This window comes from Hyaena hyaena, unplaced genomic scaffold (assembly GCF_003009895.1).
Source record: "Hyaena hyaena isolate Hyena2069 unplaced genomic scaffold, ASM300989v1 scaffold_419, whole genome shotgun sequence".
In the NCBI taxonomy this organism is placed as follows: domain Eukaryota; kingdom Metazoa; phylum Chordata; class Mammalia; order Carnivora; family Hyaenidae; genus Hyaena; species Hyaena hyaena.
The window spans coordinates 138,124-153,515 of NW_024081053.1; the positions used below are offsets into that span (position 1 = coordinate 138,124).

The 15,392-nt window shown below is 34.0% G+C and overlaps 1 protein-coding gene across 1 annotated transcript in view; it reads right to left on the reverse strand.

Moving 5' to 3' along the window:
- The window catches only part of LOC120245495 (glutamate receptor ionotropic, delta-2-like), a gene marked incomplete at its 3' end in the record, with an annotated part of 915,851 nt that overhangs the window by 35,592 nt on the left and 864,867 nt on the right, over positions 1 to 15,392 (reverse strand). Inside the window, exon 5 of the mRNA XM_039252574.1 lies at positions 4,226 to 4,279. Coding sequence (XP_039108505.1) covers positions 4,226 to 4,279 — 54 coding nt within the window. The remainder of the gene's footprint in view (positions 1 to 4,225; positions 4,280 to 15,392) is intronic.

Here is a 15,392-nt window from a genome sequence, read left to right on the forward strand (position 1 = left end):
TCTCTCTTTCTAAAATAAAATTTTAAAAAATGTGTTCAAACTCAACTTGCTATCAACTGAAAGTATACTGTTTCCCATATAGGAAGTTATATGTGAGTCTCATGATAATCATAATGCTAAAACCTATAGTAGTTATACAAAACATAATGAAAGAGAAATCTAAGCATAACACTAAAGAAAGCCATCAAATCACCAGGAAAGACAGCAAAAGAAGAAAGGTATAGAGAGGAACTACAAAACAGCTAGAAAACAATGAACAAAATGGCAATAAGTACACACTTTTCAATAACTGCTTTAAATGTAAATGAATTAGATTCCCCAATCAAAAGACACAGATTGAGTGAAGGAGTAAAACAAAAATAAACCCCATCTCTGTACTGCCTATAAGAGGCTCACCTCAGATGTAAGGACACACACAGATGAAAGTGAAGGTATGGGATAAGATATTTCATGAAAATGGAAATCAAAAGAAAGCTGGGTAAATAATTTATGAGACAAAATAGACCTTAAAATAAAAATTGTAATAAAGACAAGGATGAGATTACATAATAATAAGCTGGTGATTACAACAAGAAGATATAACATTTGTGAATATTTATATGCCCAACATAAAATTGGATGAATAGATACAATAAATAGAAGAAATACACTAATAATAGAAACTCTTAACACCCCACTTACATCAATGGACAGAACATCCAGATAGAAAATCAACAAGAAAATATTGCTTTTAAATGACATATTAAATCAGATGGACTTAAATATATACAGGACATTCCACTGAAAAGCAGCAGAATATATATTTCTCTCAAGTGGACCCCAGAACATTCTCCAAGATCATGTGTTAGTCCAAAAAATAAGTCTTAATGAATTTAAGAAGACTGGAATTATACCAAGCATCTTTTCCTACCAGAATGGGAGGAAACTAGAAATTAATTACAAGAAAATTCACAAATATGTAGAAACAATATGCTACTGAATGACCAATGGTTAACAAAAGTATCAAAGGAGAAATTAAAAAAAAAATATGTTGAGACAAATGAAGATGGAAATGCAACATGCCTAAATCTATAGGATGAAGCAAAACCAGAGGAGAAATTAAGAAAACAATTTCACTCACAACCACTCAAAAAGAATAAGATATATAGGAACAAGTTTAACCAAGGAAGTGAAAGACCTACATTAAGACATTGATGAAATAAATTGAAGAGGAAACAACTAAATGAGAATGTATTTCATGCTAATGGATTGGAAGAATTACTATTGTTCAAAGGTCCACATTATCTTTGTCTAAAAGGCAATTTACAGATTCTTTGCAATCTTTATAAAATTTCAATGGCACTTTTCACAGAAATAGAACAAACAATCCTAAAATTTTTATGGAACCACAAAGGATTCTGAATAGTCAAAGCAATCTTGAGAAAGAACAAACATGGAGGCCTCACACTCTCTTATTTCACACTATATTACAAAATTATAATAACCAAAATTGTATGGCACTGGCATAAAAAATACACATAGAATAATGGAACACAATAGATAGACCAGAAGGAACCCACACATATATGGTCAGTCAATTAATTTAGAACAAATGAGCCAAGTATATACAATAGGAAAGACAGTCCATAATAAATGGTGTTGGGAAAACTGGACAGTCACACAAAAGAATGAAATTAGACTTCCTATACTATGCACAAGAATTAAATGGATGAAAGATTTTAATTTATGAACTGAAACCATAGAGCTCCTACTGGGGGGAAAAAAAAAGGGTGGTGAGTTTCTAGACCTGAGTCTTGGCCATGACTTTTTGGATCTGATTCCAAAGGTTAGGGCAACAAAACCAAAAAGTAAACAAGTTAATACTGTTTCAAACTAAAATAAAAAACAAAATAAAACAAACAAGCTTCTGCACATGTGAAGGAAACCATCAACAAGATGAAAGAGATACCTTTTGATTGGAAGCAGGGTTAATGTCCAAAATATATAAGAACTCATACATCTCAACATCAAAAACAGCCCTGAAATGTAAAAATGGGCAAAGGACCTGAGCAAACATTTTTTTTTTCCCAAAGATACACAAATGGCCAACAAGCACATGAAAAGATTCTCAGTATCACTAATCATCAGTCAAATGAAAATCAAACTCACTGGGAGATATCAGCTCACATCTATTAGATGGATATTATCAAAAAAAGATAAGAGATAATAAGTGTTGGGAAGGATGTAGAGAAAAGGGAAACTTTGTGCAGTGTTGGTAGGAATGTATATTGTATAGCCACTATGGAAAACAGTATGGGGTTTCCTCAAAAAATTGAAAAAAGAAAAAAAAAATACAACCCACACATATGCTCCAGCAATTCCATTTCTGGGTATTTATCCAAAGAAAACAAAGATACTAATTCAAAAAGGCATAAGCACGCCTATGTTCACTGCAGCATTATTTCCAGTAGCCAAAATATAGAAGCAATCTAAGTGTCCATCAATAGACAAACGGATGAAGAAGATGTGAGATACATATATATGTACATACGCACACACTATGGAATACTACTAAGCTTTAAAAGAGAATAAAGTCTTGCCATTCACAACAACATGAATAAACCTTAAGCGTATTATGTTAAGTGAAATAACTCAGAGAAAGACAAATAACACATGATTTCACTTACCTGTGGAATCTTAAAATCAAAATAAATGAACAAACAAAACAAAACTAATAGATACAACCACCTTTGATGGTTGCCAAAGGAGAGGGGGATTAGGATGGGGAAAAATGGGTGAAGGGGATTAAGAAAGCCAAACTTGTAGTTATAAAATCAATCATGGGGATGTAATGTACAGCATGGTGACTGTAATCAGTGATACTGTATTTCTTATTTGAAAGCTGCAAAGAGAGTAGATCATCAAAGTTCTTGTCACAAGAAAAAAATCTTATAACTTTGTATGGTTATAGGTGGTTACTGGACTTACTGTGATGGTCATTTATATATACATACAATCATTGTGTTATAGACCTGAATATATGATTTAATATGTTAATTTAGCTCGAAAAAAAAAAGAACTAAAATTCTACCCATGTATAGGAGACACAACTTGAAAACTTGAATCATTTTACTTTTGATGAAAAATCAGTTTACACTCTATGAACTTCATCCCCTCAGTGCTTCATAGAATACGAATGTTTATTATTCAACAAATTAACATGTGAGAAAGTGACCTGTGGACTTTATTGTGCTGTAATCATTACTGTAGTACCCTTTAGTCAGTGTCAATTGTCAGCAGTATGTTGAGTATTAGGTAATATCTCACTTAATTTTTATAATGAAAAATTTTTTCTGATAAAAATAAAAATAAAAAAAAATTCTGATAAAGTAAATGTGATTAAGTGTACTGTACACATGAAAAGACAGACACAGGATGATTATATTATATATCTATAGTAACACAGCTAACAAATAAATAATGTATTCTTTTTTTCATGAGCAATAGATGTATGAAAAAGTCTTTTTGGGGAAAATTCATGTGATCTCATTATTTGTCCATGACTGATGTATGAATAGTAAGTCTCGTTGGGGAAAATTCATGTGATCTCATTATTTGTCCATGACTGTTCTCTCCTTTTTCTTTCCATTTCTGATTGGCAGGTGTCAGTGGAATAATCTATCTCACAGAGTTCTCATGTTATAATATATTTTTAATCTTATGTATTGTCTCTACAAAAATCAACAAACTTTCATAAGGAACTTGACAACTTGATGGAATTTAAAATAATTGTATTTCATTATGGAAATAAAATATCTATTTCTCTTTATTCATATTCATCTGCTGAACTATTTAATACTCATGTAAGGGTGGTGGGATATAAAAATTCTAGAAACAACATTAAAATATAAATGGAACACAGGCACTCCACTGGGAGGAATTCAGTTTGCTCACAAAGAAGAACTGTACTTTTTATAAAGATGATTTCCTGAAGCAAACAGTGTATGCCAACGGAAAAGACTAAAAGATACTCAGTGGGAAGATAATCTCCATTTATTTTATTCATTCAAAACCATTTATAATTTTCTGAAAACTCCTTATTCTATTTTTAGTTAGCATCCAGTCAGGAAGCTGACAGTTTACTTTGTGTTCTGTTTCCTCTTAGAACTCCAAGGCCATAGGAAATGCCGTGACTAAATATATGAAAACAGAACCCAGAGTTGACAATAAGGATCAGTGGTGTTACCTCATTTATAATGATCCAGTGACAGTCAAAAGCAACCAAATTAGTCTCCACAACCTAGAATAGAAAACAAACCAGCTATCAGTCAGCATTAACGGTGAAAACCAAACCAAAGCAACTGAACATACTTTGCAAATGGCAAACAAAAGAAAACAAAGCAAAAATATCATATATTACAAAGGTCTTTGTTATTAAATTAAAGATGGTAAACTGTTAGCAAAACACTATAGAAGCATTTTTGTTCAACATGTAGATGCAGTGTAGACTTGCTAATTAAGTTTGAAAATAAAATTCATCAAAACTCTAGAAAAAAAGTTTCAACATAAAAACTAAATAATACTATACAGTGATTTAACTGGGAGTTTGGTTCAAATCATATTTCCTATTCCAAATAAGCTTCTATGGCTTTCTATCTAAGTCCACATCCCTCCACAATCTGGCTCTAACTTAACATTCTTATCTTCTGCTATATCCTTGTGTATATGCTTGCCATTTTCTTAAAGTAAATTGTTCCATGTTCTTAAAAGCTTTGTGCTGTGTTTCCTAAGGAGATCCAATTATAAAATTATCTGAATGTAAAAACTAAAAGCAATAAACATTATATTAGCATTAAGTTATGGGTGAGTAACTTCAGTAGCTTTTAGCTTGCTAATAACAAACAAACAAAATTTATGTAAAAGGAAAAGCAAACAATATATAGGTAGAAATCTTGGCTGACAAATTTTGGATTAATTGATTCTAAATGATTCTTGGCTTGGCCTAAAAAAGTAAGCTGGGGCACACACACACACACACACACACACACACACAGCTGGAGTGTATGTGTGGGTATGTGTGTGGGGGTATGGGGTGTGTATAGTTGAGGTAGCTTTTGTATCTGTTTCCATTCTACCCAATCTTACAATTTTAAGGCATGTTGTTATGATTCATGCCATGGGCATACAGGCATAAAATAGGTAAGACTCTTTTGTAAGAGATTATTCTGATGTTTTTGGCAATAATACCCAAATATAGGTTTTTTAATTTTTTTAATGTTTATTCATTTTTGAGAGACGGACACAGAGCCTGAGTAGAGGAGGGGCAGAGAGAGAGGGAGACACAGAATCCAAAGCAGCCTCCAGGCTCTGAGCTGTCAGCACAGAGCACAATGTGGGGCTCAAACTCACAAGTCGTGAGATCATGACCTGAGCCGAAGCTGGACTCTTAACTAACTGAGCCACCCGGGTGCCCCCAAAGATTGGGTTTTGAATGGAGATGATTTCTAAAAACTATCAAGAAATTGTTAAAATATGGTGATTGTGTTTTCCTGGTTCTTCTTTGACCAACTGAGAAATGACTGTTGAAAGATGCACTGAATCATGACAAATACAATTGGAAATATATTTCTTGTACGATTCAATGTTTTCTGAAAGGATATAGTTTTCAGAATCTTTGTTTTAATTTTAATATAAATTTTGTACTATTTCCATTGTGTCACATCAGTCCCTATGACTACTGGAGTGTGTAGATAAAACATTATCATAGAAGTGAATATATGTTATTTATTTTTAAGTGATATCATGATTATCACATTTTGAAATACATGTATTTTCAAATGATATGTGAAACAATGTAGAAAATATGATTTTGCAGTTTTCAGTTTTAGCTAAACAAGAAATCACTTTATACCAGTAATGACAGCATCCTTTTCAAATTTTATGATTATATTTATCATCTTAGACAAATCATCATTAATTTATTAGCAATAAAAAATGTTAGAAAATAAGCAGGAACTCTATAAGAATCTAGAGAAATACAAACCAGAGACTCTGATATAAGGAAAGTAGTTCTCCGGACAAAATAGAAATGCCCTTTTTTAAAAAATCCGATGAATAGGATCACTTGGGTGGCTCAGTCAATTAAGCATCCGACTTTGGCTTAGGTCATGATCTCACGGTTCACGGGTTCAAGTCCCACATCGGCTCTGTCCTGACAGCTAGCTCAGAGCCTGGAGCCTGTTTCAGATTCTGTATGTCCCCCTCTCTCTGACCGTCCCCTGCTCATGCTCTCTCTGTCTCAGTCTCTGTCTCTCTGTCAGAAATAAATTAAAGATTAAAAATTAAAAACATAAAAATCCCATGACTAAAAAAAAGAATAGCTAAAATTTGGGAACAGCAAGAATTCAGAAAAAAAAAAAATAAAAGCCACAATGTAGACTGAAAGTACTACTGAAGCAATATCCGTAGTAGAATGAAGAGATGACTCAGCCTAAATTGTCTTCATTTAGTTAATCTGTACCATTTGGACAGATTAAGCGACATTTGGTTATAAGAATTCTGCATTAACCTGTAGACCTTTAGAAGTGAAAAGTTGTCTTGCACAACAGCATTTATGAAAGAGATGGAGGGCACGGGTTACGATGGTAACTCACTGATAATTTGTCTAGACCATAAATTTTTCTCATTTTCATACTCTGACCTGAAATAGCTTTCAGGCAAAAGCATGAAATGCACGGACGTACAGGCTCAGTCTTGTGTTTCAGTAAAGGAGAAAAGCATTTCATCTAAGGCCATGATTCTATTCACTAAACCACCCTCCCTTCCTTAGGATCAGCAGGGAGATAATCTTCTTCCACTACTTTCTTTAATTTCACTCATGAGCGTGAATACATCAGACATTTCACAGTACAAATTGGAAACAAGAAGAACGATTATTAGCACATTACTGTAGATAAAGAAATATATCATTTACTAGAATAACTTGCGTTCATGGAGCAGACCCTATAATACCTGATGTGGTATTGTGCTAACCCAAAAATAAACCTCTTGAAACATCACATTTTGGGTCTACTTGTTACAGCAATTTAGCCTATTTTATCTAATGCAATGCATTTTTGTTAATCTTAGCTATGTACCTTTTTCTAGCCTTAATAAACTTTAATAAATAGTTCTTTAGAGTAATTTTAAATTCTGTGATTTTATAAAGACACGGTTTCAAAACCATGCAATATTTGTTGGCCTGTTCACGCATGTTAAATATTCAGGACATGTTTGTTGGTTTATGAGCCCAGTTTTCGTTGAAGAAGGAAAACAAATTATACCAGAAAGTTACTTAAGAATAAAAAGGTAGACATGTCTTGTCCCTTTAATTACATACCAAGATATACATATATATACACAGCTGAAATCTATGTATCACTGTGGCACCATGTTATAAAGAAACGTCGAAAGTTTTTTATTGCTATGTTGTATACAAAATGTTAATACTTCCACTAATTATCTGCTTTAAGGGCCACTAAAGGAGACATATACTTTTCTTAGGTTTAAGTTAATATCTTCATGCTGTCGGGGTTCTCTGGTTTTTTTTAATTACTGAATGTTACTAAAAGTAACCAATGTGAAAAAAGCCATTGACTAAAAAGATAATGGATATCTGTAATGGAGGAGTATTTAGTAAGGAACATAAAAAGAGGACAGGAAGTTCAATAGCCTAGACTTTGGAAACCTGGTAAGCTTTGAGTTCTTTCACTTAAATGACTAGAATAGGTATATGGTAGAGATAAAATAAAATCTATCACTATATCTATACTAGTATACAGTATGTGTTTGTGTATATGTACATAAAATCTACTACTATACCTATAAGTGTATATAATGCATAGGTGTGCATGTGTGTGAAAGGTAAAGTACAACAGAATTAAAAGAAAACATAGAAAGGAGTGGTAACATTTATGCTTTTCACATCACACTGAGCTAACATACAATGAACATTCTTAGAAGAGACATTTAAGTAAAAAGAAATTCTCAGCTATTTGTGTGGATAAGAGATGCCAACTAACTACTGTGAGTCCCAAATCAATCCATCCGATAATTTTTCTATTTTTAAGTAATATTAATCCCTTTCTACTTGATACACTTCAGTCTAAGTTACACTGAATCAGACTAATGGCATTACTAACTTGAAGAAGTGAATTACTTCTGGATATAGGATTAACAAGGGATTGTAAGGTACCTTAGGATTTTTTAAGTCTTTTTATTTATTTCACAGTTATGTTAGAACTCAAACAGGGAAAATTGTTTCCTTTCCCCATCTTCCTTACCTTAGTATATCATCTCCTCTTTTGGCAGTAAATTTGAAAACAATGAAAGGGATTAAGCAATTGATTGAATTTTTTCCCCTTTTTTCACTGGGAATCTATTCTACAGCTGAGCACATCATTGTGATAGTTATGTGTGTTCATTCTGTGGATTCTTATCAATGTCGAGTAAGTTAGTAAACACTGATTGCATTTTTTATCCAAAATATCAAAAAAATAGATTGCTAAGATCATAAAAAAAATAATATATATTTTATTACCATAATGATAAGAAACACTCCTCAAAAGATCATATTATGGCTGGGCTATGGAGTCAGCATTATGCTTGGGCAAGTCAGCAAGAAAAAACTATCCAATGGAAACTCCTATATATTTGGTTATCAAAGTAACAGAAAAGAAGTATGCATTTTCCTTCATAATCTGTTTCCTCTCTCCTTACCCCATGCTGCTCCCTTATCACTATACAGGTGTATTATGTATGCGTTAATACATATGTTAATACTGTAAAGGTGCATGGTGCCTGTTCATGTAGAGTTGCTTCCGCATTGATGCAACGTAACATAGTTATAACAAATGAGATTATGCCCCCTCCCAAGAAGCTGAGCTTACTTTAAGGGAATTGAGCAAAAAAGGGGGAAAAATCGAGCCCTGTCAGGAAGACAAGCGATGAGTAAGGACAGACCATCTGTCACTGGCAGGAACTTTAGAACTTCTGAATCTTTAGAAAAGCCTGACAATTTATCACCATGTCTTCCATCATTTGTCCTCAGATCTTTAGATGTGCTAAATATAAGACAATCGGAAGCAAAGAAATTGCCAGAGCGTGTATCTCAGTGGTTATAAATGTGGAACAGTTCTTACAAGCACAGAGGACAATTTAATTGACTAAACAATAACGGCAGCATGCTGTTTTTCACTCAACCTTGTGGCTTAACTAAATTAAATGTGTTCCCTTTGCAGGATGTACTAAATATTACACATTTATGCAAAGGGTTCCAGTGCTCTGTGCATCTGCAGCAGCTAAAATATCAGGTGTTTACTTTCTATTCCTGTCTGTTCTGAATTGTCAGGTGGAAACATGCCTGGGGAAGGACACCAACAGTTATGCTGGAACAAGATGCCAGATAAATATGAAAGAGCTACTTGCCTCCTGGCTCCTCATCTCTAGCAATGCTAAAGCTTATGTCAGTATTCCTGGACCTGTATTCTTTGGGATGCTACTTCCACTAAAATCCGTAAGTGTTCTACAGCAGGTAGATTTAGAAATGCTAGCTTAGCCAAATTAAATACATGCCATTACTACATTACTTCTCAAAGCTTTAAGCAGGTTCACATCAATATTGAAATATAATTGACATAAAATTCATATTAATATGTAATATTGTTTTTTATTAATATTTCAGGACATATGGCTTCAGACTTACGAGTATGAGCTCTAAAGTGAAAGAGTCAATACCTCCATTTGTTTACAGTGTGACTATGAGCAAATTGCCAACTCCATAAACCTCAGTTTCCTCATTTATTACTAGAGTAAATGCTAGTGCCTACATAATAAAATCATAATTTAGATTAAATGTAACAGTGGCAAACTCTCAATAAATATCAACTCTTCCATTTTAATTAGTATTCTTTATGAAATTCCAGGAGAAGATATTTGGAATGTAGCATCCTCCAAATTGATTTGATGATAGAAACCATTTTTTCCACTATAAATTCTATGGGATTAGTAGTTTTTGTGAAATGTAGACTACTTAGCCACATATTCCTAAGAGTTCTAAAATTTTATTGAAGCACCATTTTGTAACTTTAAAATCATGGTCTTAAAATAGTCCTACAGAGAGAGTGATGACCAGAGGACATTTTCCATAAAACAATAGCAAATACAAAAACAAAAGTTGAATTATCATATATTATATAAAACTAAAATGCATATGTCATAGCTTTGGGCAAATAGTGATACTTGTTCTTTTCTCCTTTTAATCTTTTTTCCCCCTTCATAATTAAATAAAAGAAGATACACCAAACTAAACCACTATACTTCAATAAAGTATAAAAGGATGTATATTGTATATAAAGTTTACAGCATATAGTCGATTCTTAGGAAGAGATCAGTGGATTTACAGTTCAGACATCCAGTGTCCTGAGTGTCATGTATGAGTAAACTGCATGACCACAAAGTTCTGCTAAAAAATGTAATTAATACTCTAATTCTCCAAAATGCAGAGTGAAAATATAAAACTCCAGTCATCTTCAGGTGCAATCAACCTGGGATTCATTTCCTTTGATTTTTATTTATTTATTTTTGATAGGTTGTTTTTCAATTTTCTTCTCTCTAGAAGCATCAAAGCCACAGTACAGGGAGACACTGGGGTATTATTACTTGTGTAGATTCCATTTTTAAATCCCAAATATATCCAGCAGATGGCATCGGTAAACCCTCGAACTGATACTGGGTAACATGGGGATATCGTGAAATGACTGTCTTGTTTGCATTTCCCCTTGAGCTCAGCATGGGTCCCCAACTCTCTTCTGTTCTTATCCAAGCAACTACTATCTGCCATCCCACTCTGTGCCTTTTGCTTTAGAATCTCTGCTCTGATCTTCCAGCTGGAAGACCACAAATACACTCTCATCCAAATCCTCTTGCCATTTCTGCCAAAGTTATTTCATAAACGGATATGCTAGAATTATTGTTACTGCTGTGCAGTTGGGTCTTCCCACACCCCCTGGGAGATGGAAATGTGCCACCGCTGAGATCTGGCCAACACTATGCTACCTGCTATGCTTCTAAATGTGGAAAGATGGGCACTAACACACACACACACAAAATAGAGAATCTGCATTCATTGTATGACATAGACCGGCCTTCCTGTGTCCTAAATTACTGAATAGAAACTGAACAATGCTTAAAAGTGAATTTGTGATTTCAACACTTTGCCTGAGGAGGATATAAATAAAGATTTGACAATTATTTCCAGTGCAGGGGACCACTGTGTACCTGTTTTAAACCTTTCTGAATTTTTGCTTGCATTGGTGTTCTTTTAGATGTCCTGCTATAGATTAAAGAGTACTTACCCAAAATCAGTTAGGAAAAGTAGTGTTTGTTGACAGACCATTCGTCCTTTGATGTGCCTGTTTTACTATATGCTAATATGTTAACCTTGGGCACAACAAGGGGATTGCATTCACATTTTTTTTTAATTGTGTTTGTTTTCTAATAGCTAAATGATCCTTGACAGAATAAATTGATTCCTAAGTATAACTGGCAAACAAATAAATACAAGTTCTTACTTGATTTTGCTCCAGATTTAAAATGATGATTTGGGGGCACATTGACACTTAATTGCTGGGTTTATGAAATGCAACTTTCTTGTTATCTTGGAGCAAATAAAGGGAGGGGAGCTTCTTATAGAGATGTCTATGGATCACATCAAAATGCAACATACAGGCTTTTCACCACTGTGAACTTCCATGCTTTTTTCTTTTTTTTTCTTCGTTCCTTTGATCTCCTCTCTATCTTCTCTCCTTGACAAAGCGTTTCTCAAAACTCAGACAGAAGTAAATGCCAAATCCTTCCCCAACCTTTACCTCCCTAACCCCAGGAAGGATGTCCCCAAGCTTGTGCTAATCCAGTGCTCTAAACAAAGCTTTATCCATCCTTAATTAAATTGTGTTTAGCTATGTAAGAGACTGTGAGCACTGCGTTGTGTTTTATACTCCCCTTACGCCCTCTTCTACAGGTGGACTAGCTTCCTTGCTGCCCTCCAGTACCTTCCGGCTCTGGCCCTTGCTTTGTCTCCTGAATTGTTCTTCCCAGAGGGAGACATGCACAGACACACAGCCCTCACCATTCCAGGTGGACCTCTGCATACATGTCACTTCATCAGGCGTGACTCCTCTAGTCACTCACCCTTGCTCCCTCACCCCATGCACTTATCCCACAGGGCGCACACACACACACACACACACACTTATTTATTGCCTCTTTTCTGTATACGAGGGATATAAATTTCATTGCTAAGAATTTCATTTTGATCACTGCTTTCTACCCTTGGAATTATCAGTGCTGAATATATCAGCAATCTCAGATATATAGCTGAGATTCAGTAAAATTTGTTGCCAGGCACATTGAGGATTTTTACTAAATGTTGTTTGTGGAAAAAAGACAAATATAGCCCTAACTCATGTTTATACATCCATGGATATCCCTACTTTACCTAGGGCTAAACCATTTGATAAACTTATATTGGAAGAAAGTTACTGGATGGGCTTCAATTTAAAAAATAAATAAATAAATAAATAATGAGAAAATTACTTCACATTTGCTCAAATAAAGAGAACTTGACTATTTGTGTGGTAATGAAGTATGGAATTATTATATTCAAATTTTCTAAAGTCAAAAATCTCATCAGGAAAAAAACATAAAATTTGAATAACTAGGCTTGAGTTCAAATGCCAGATCTCTTTACTGATATGCAGGGATATTACTGACCTTGAGTCTCAGTTTCCTGATTATAGAAATAATGCTTCTTTCACGGATAGTGAGGTTTAAATAGATGAATGTATCTAAAGGACCTGGAACATCATAAGTATTCAAAAATACCAATCTCTTTCCTTTGTTAACCTCTCTCCCTTCACTTAGGTTCCTGCAGTATTTTTGACCCTATTCTAAATGATTGTGATACATTTATCCACTTTTGCAAAGTTCATTGAATGGTATTTACAGTCTATCTATAATAATAAAAGCTAACACTTACTGAGTACTTTTATGTGCTGTACAGTAACTGCTTTTACGCACACAGCAACTCATTTAATGTTCACTATATTCTTATAATGTAACCACTACACTTAGGTCCACCTTACATAAGAAACTGAAGCAACTCACCCATGTCATCAAGCTGGGTGTGTAAGCCGGAATCGATAACTAGTAAACATCTTTCCTGTATAACATTTTCATAGCTTTCTTTATATAAGTTTTAGAAACCATTATCTTTCTTCAAAATGAAAACAATTACAGTTAAGCTGAATGCTATATAACATTGCATGGTACACCCTGGTGTTTTATGTATTTAAACTCCACTGTATAACTTATTTGTATTTACCCTGCGCCTGTGAACGAGAATAAACCATAGAAAAATTTGAGAATGCTGATGATTTTACACACCATTCTACTCCATGACCTTTTCCTTGAAGCGGTATATGAAAATTTGTTTTTATTTTAGTTACTCTTAATTCCATAGTCTTTTAGAATGTGAATAGTGTGCTGTACTGATTAAAGGACCAACATTATAGACCATGTCACACACACACACACACACACACACACACAGTGAATATTGCTTAATCAGAGAAACAGTTATCTGTTCCTGCCTCTCTTCATAGCAGAACTTCTGATTATCAGATGAAGGGTCAAAAGCTTCTAGAAGAGAAAATGTACAATGTTTCTTATTATGGCAATGAGGCAATAAGGCCATTAAACATCTAATTTCTGCAGTTAGTTAATCAGTTTTCTACTGTTCTTTGTGCAACTTGGCCATATGCTGGGTTATCGATAACTCATCACTGGTGAAGCCACTGTAGAAGTATTACTCATTAAAAGACATTCTTAGTTCAATGTTTCTGTTATCCTTGGGTTTTTCAAATATTTCACAGGGACTCCGCTTTTTAGAATATCAAGAGTGGTGTAAAATGTTGATGATTCTAGACTCAAAAGACTTTGCAGAGGGAAAAAGTCTTCAAAAGGTCTTTATTAATTTTGATACACAAAGTACCGAAAAGAAAAATAAGGAAATGCAACCTGTAGAAGCTTATGGCCATATTTCTAAACTAATTGTTTTGGTCAGTCTCAAGATAGTTAAGCTCACTGGAAGTACATTTTGAATATTTCATAGAATCAAAACAAGATCTTCACACTTTCTGGGGTCTCTAAATTTATCTTAGAGTTTCTTTCATAAAAAGTATACCTTGTGGCCTACTATAAAAATGTTTTCAATGGTGTAGGACTTGACAGCATGGGCAGTTTCCAAAATTTCAAGCAATTGACTCTCCCGTCTGTGCTATTTCACTATGGTGAAATACAAACCATCTTTTTCTTACCACTGACAAATCACCTTATGGTGTTAGAACTGTGTTTAGTAACAAAATGTCAGTTGAAACTGAGGCACCAACTGTTAACTGCTCAAACAAAATGTCATTTGTAGAACAGAATTACAGAGTTTGACAAAGGACCCTGTGCTATGATCACAGCATGCAAGAATATCCAGAATCATCTGACACATTTTTGAATTTTCATTGATCTTAAACCTCTTGACAAATTATTATTTTTTTTATTTTTTAAAATTATCTGTCAGTGTTTATAATTGTACAACTTCTACAACATGACTAGAGCTACCTTGAATGCCACTGACATTGTTCCACCTTTCTTAGTAATGGATCACGGAAATGGCTGATTTAGTGTTACTGCAAATTCAAGGCTTCCAAACCCTATTGGACATTTAATTCTAACTAGTAATTCTTCTACTTGTATACGTAGTCGGTGTTGCCCCTCCCCATTCCCCATGGCAGTGAAGAATTCAACCTTCAGCCAGCTCCAGTAGCCTATTTTCCTAACAACTTCACAAGTTACATTTCTCCTATTTAAATAAATAATGAATAAAAATCAGTATGTAGAAATGATTTCAAGCCCTCAAGTTCCTGCCCATCTAAAATCAAAAACAAAATAAAAAATATGAATAATAACAGCTAACATTTTGGGGGTGCGTATTACGTATATGAAACAATGGTAAACATTATAATATCTTTCACCATTTAGTTCCTACATCAACCCTTTGAAGGTAACTGCTATTATTTTTCCTGTTTTACAAATGAATAAATACTGTCTTCACTTCACTCTTCTCCTCTCATGACAGTAAAATAGGCACTCTTCCTCCAAAGAAGACTTTGGACTCTTCTATCTATCTTTTCACTAGAGCTCTGGATCTTTTTCTTCCTTCCTCCTTAGGGAATCTGTAACAACAGTTATTTACATAGTCGGTGCTTTCCACATCTCTCCATTTACCACCTTTGGGACAACAGATTTCCTGTCATCTCTCAAAT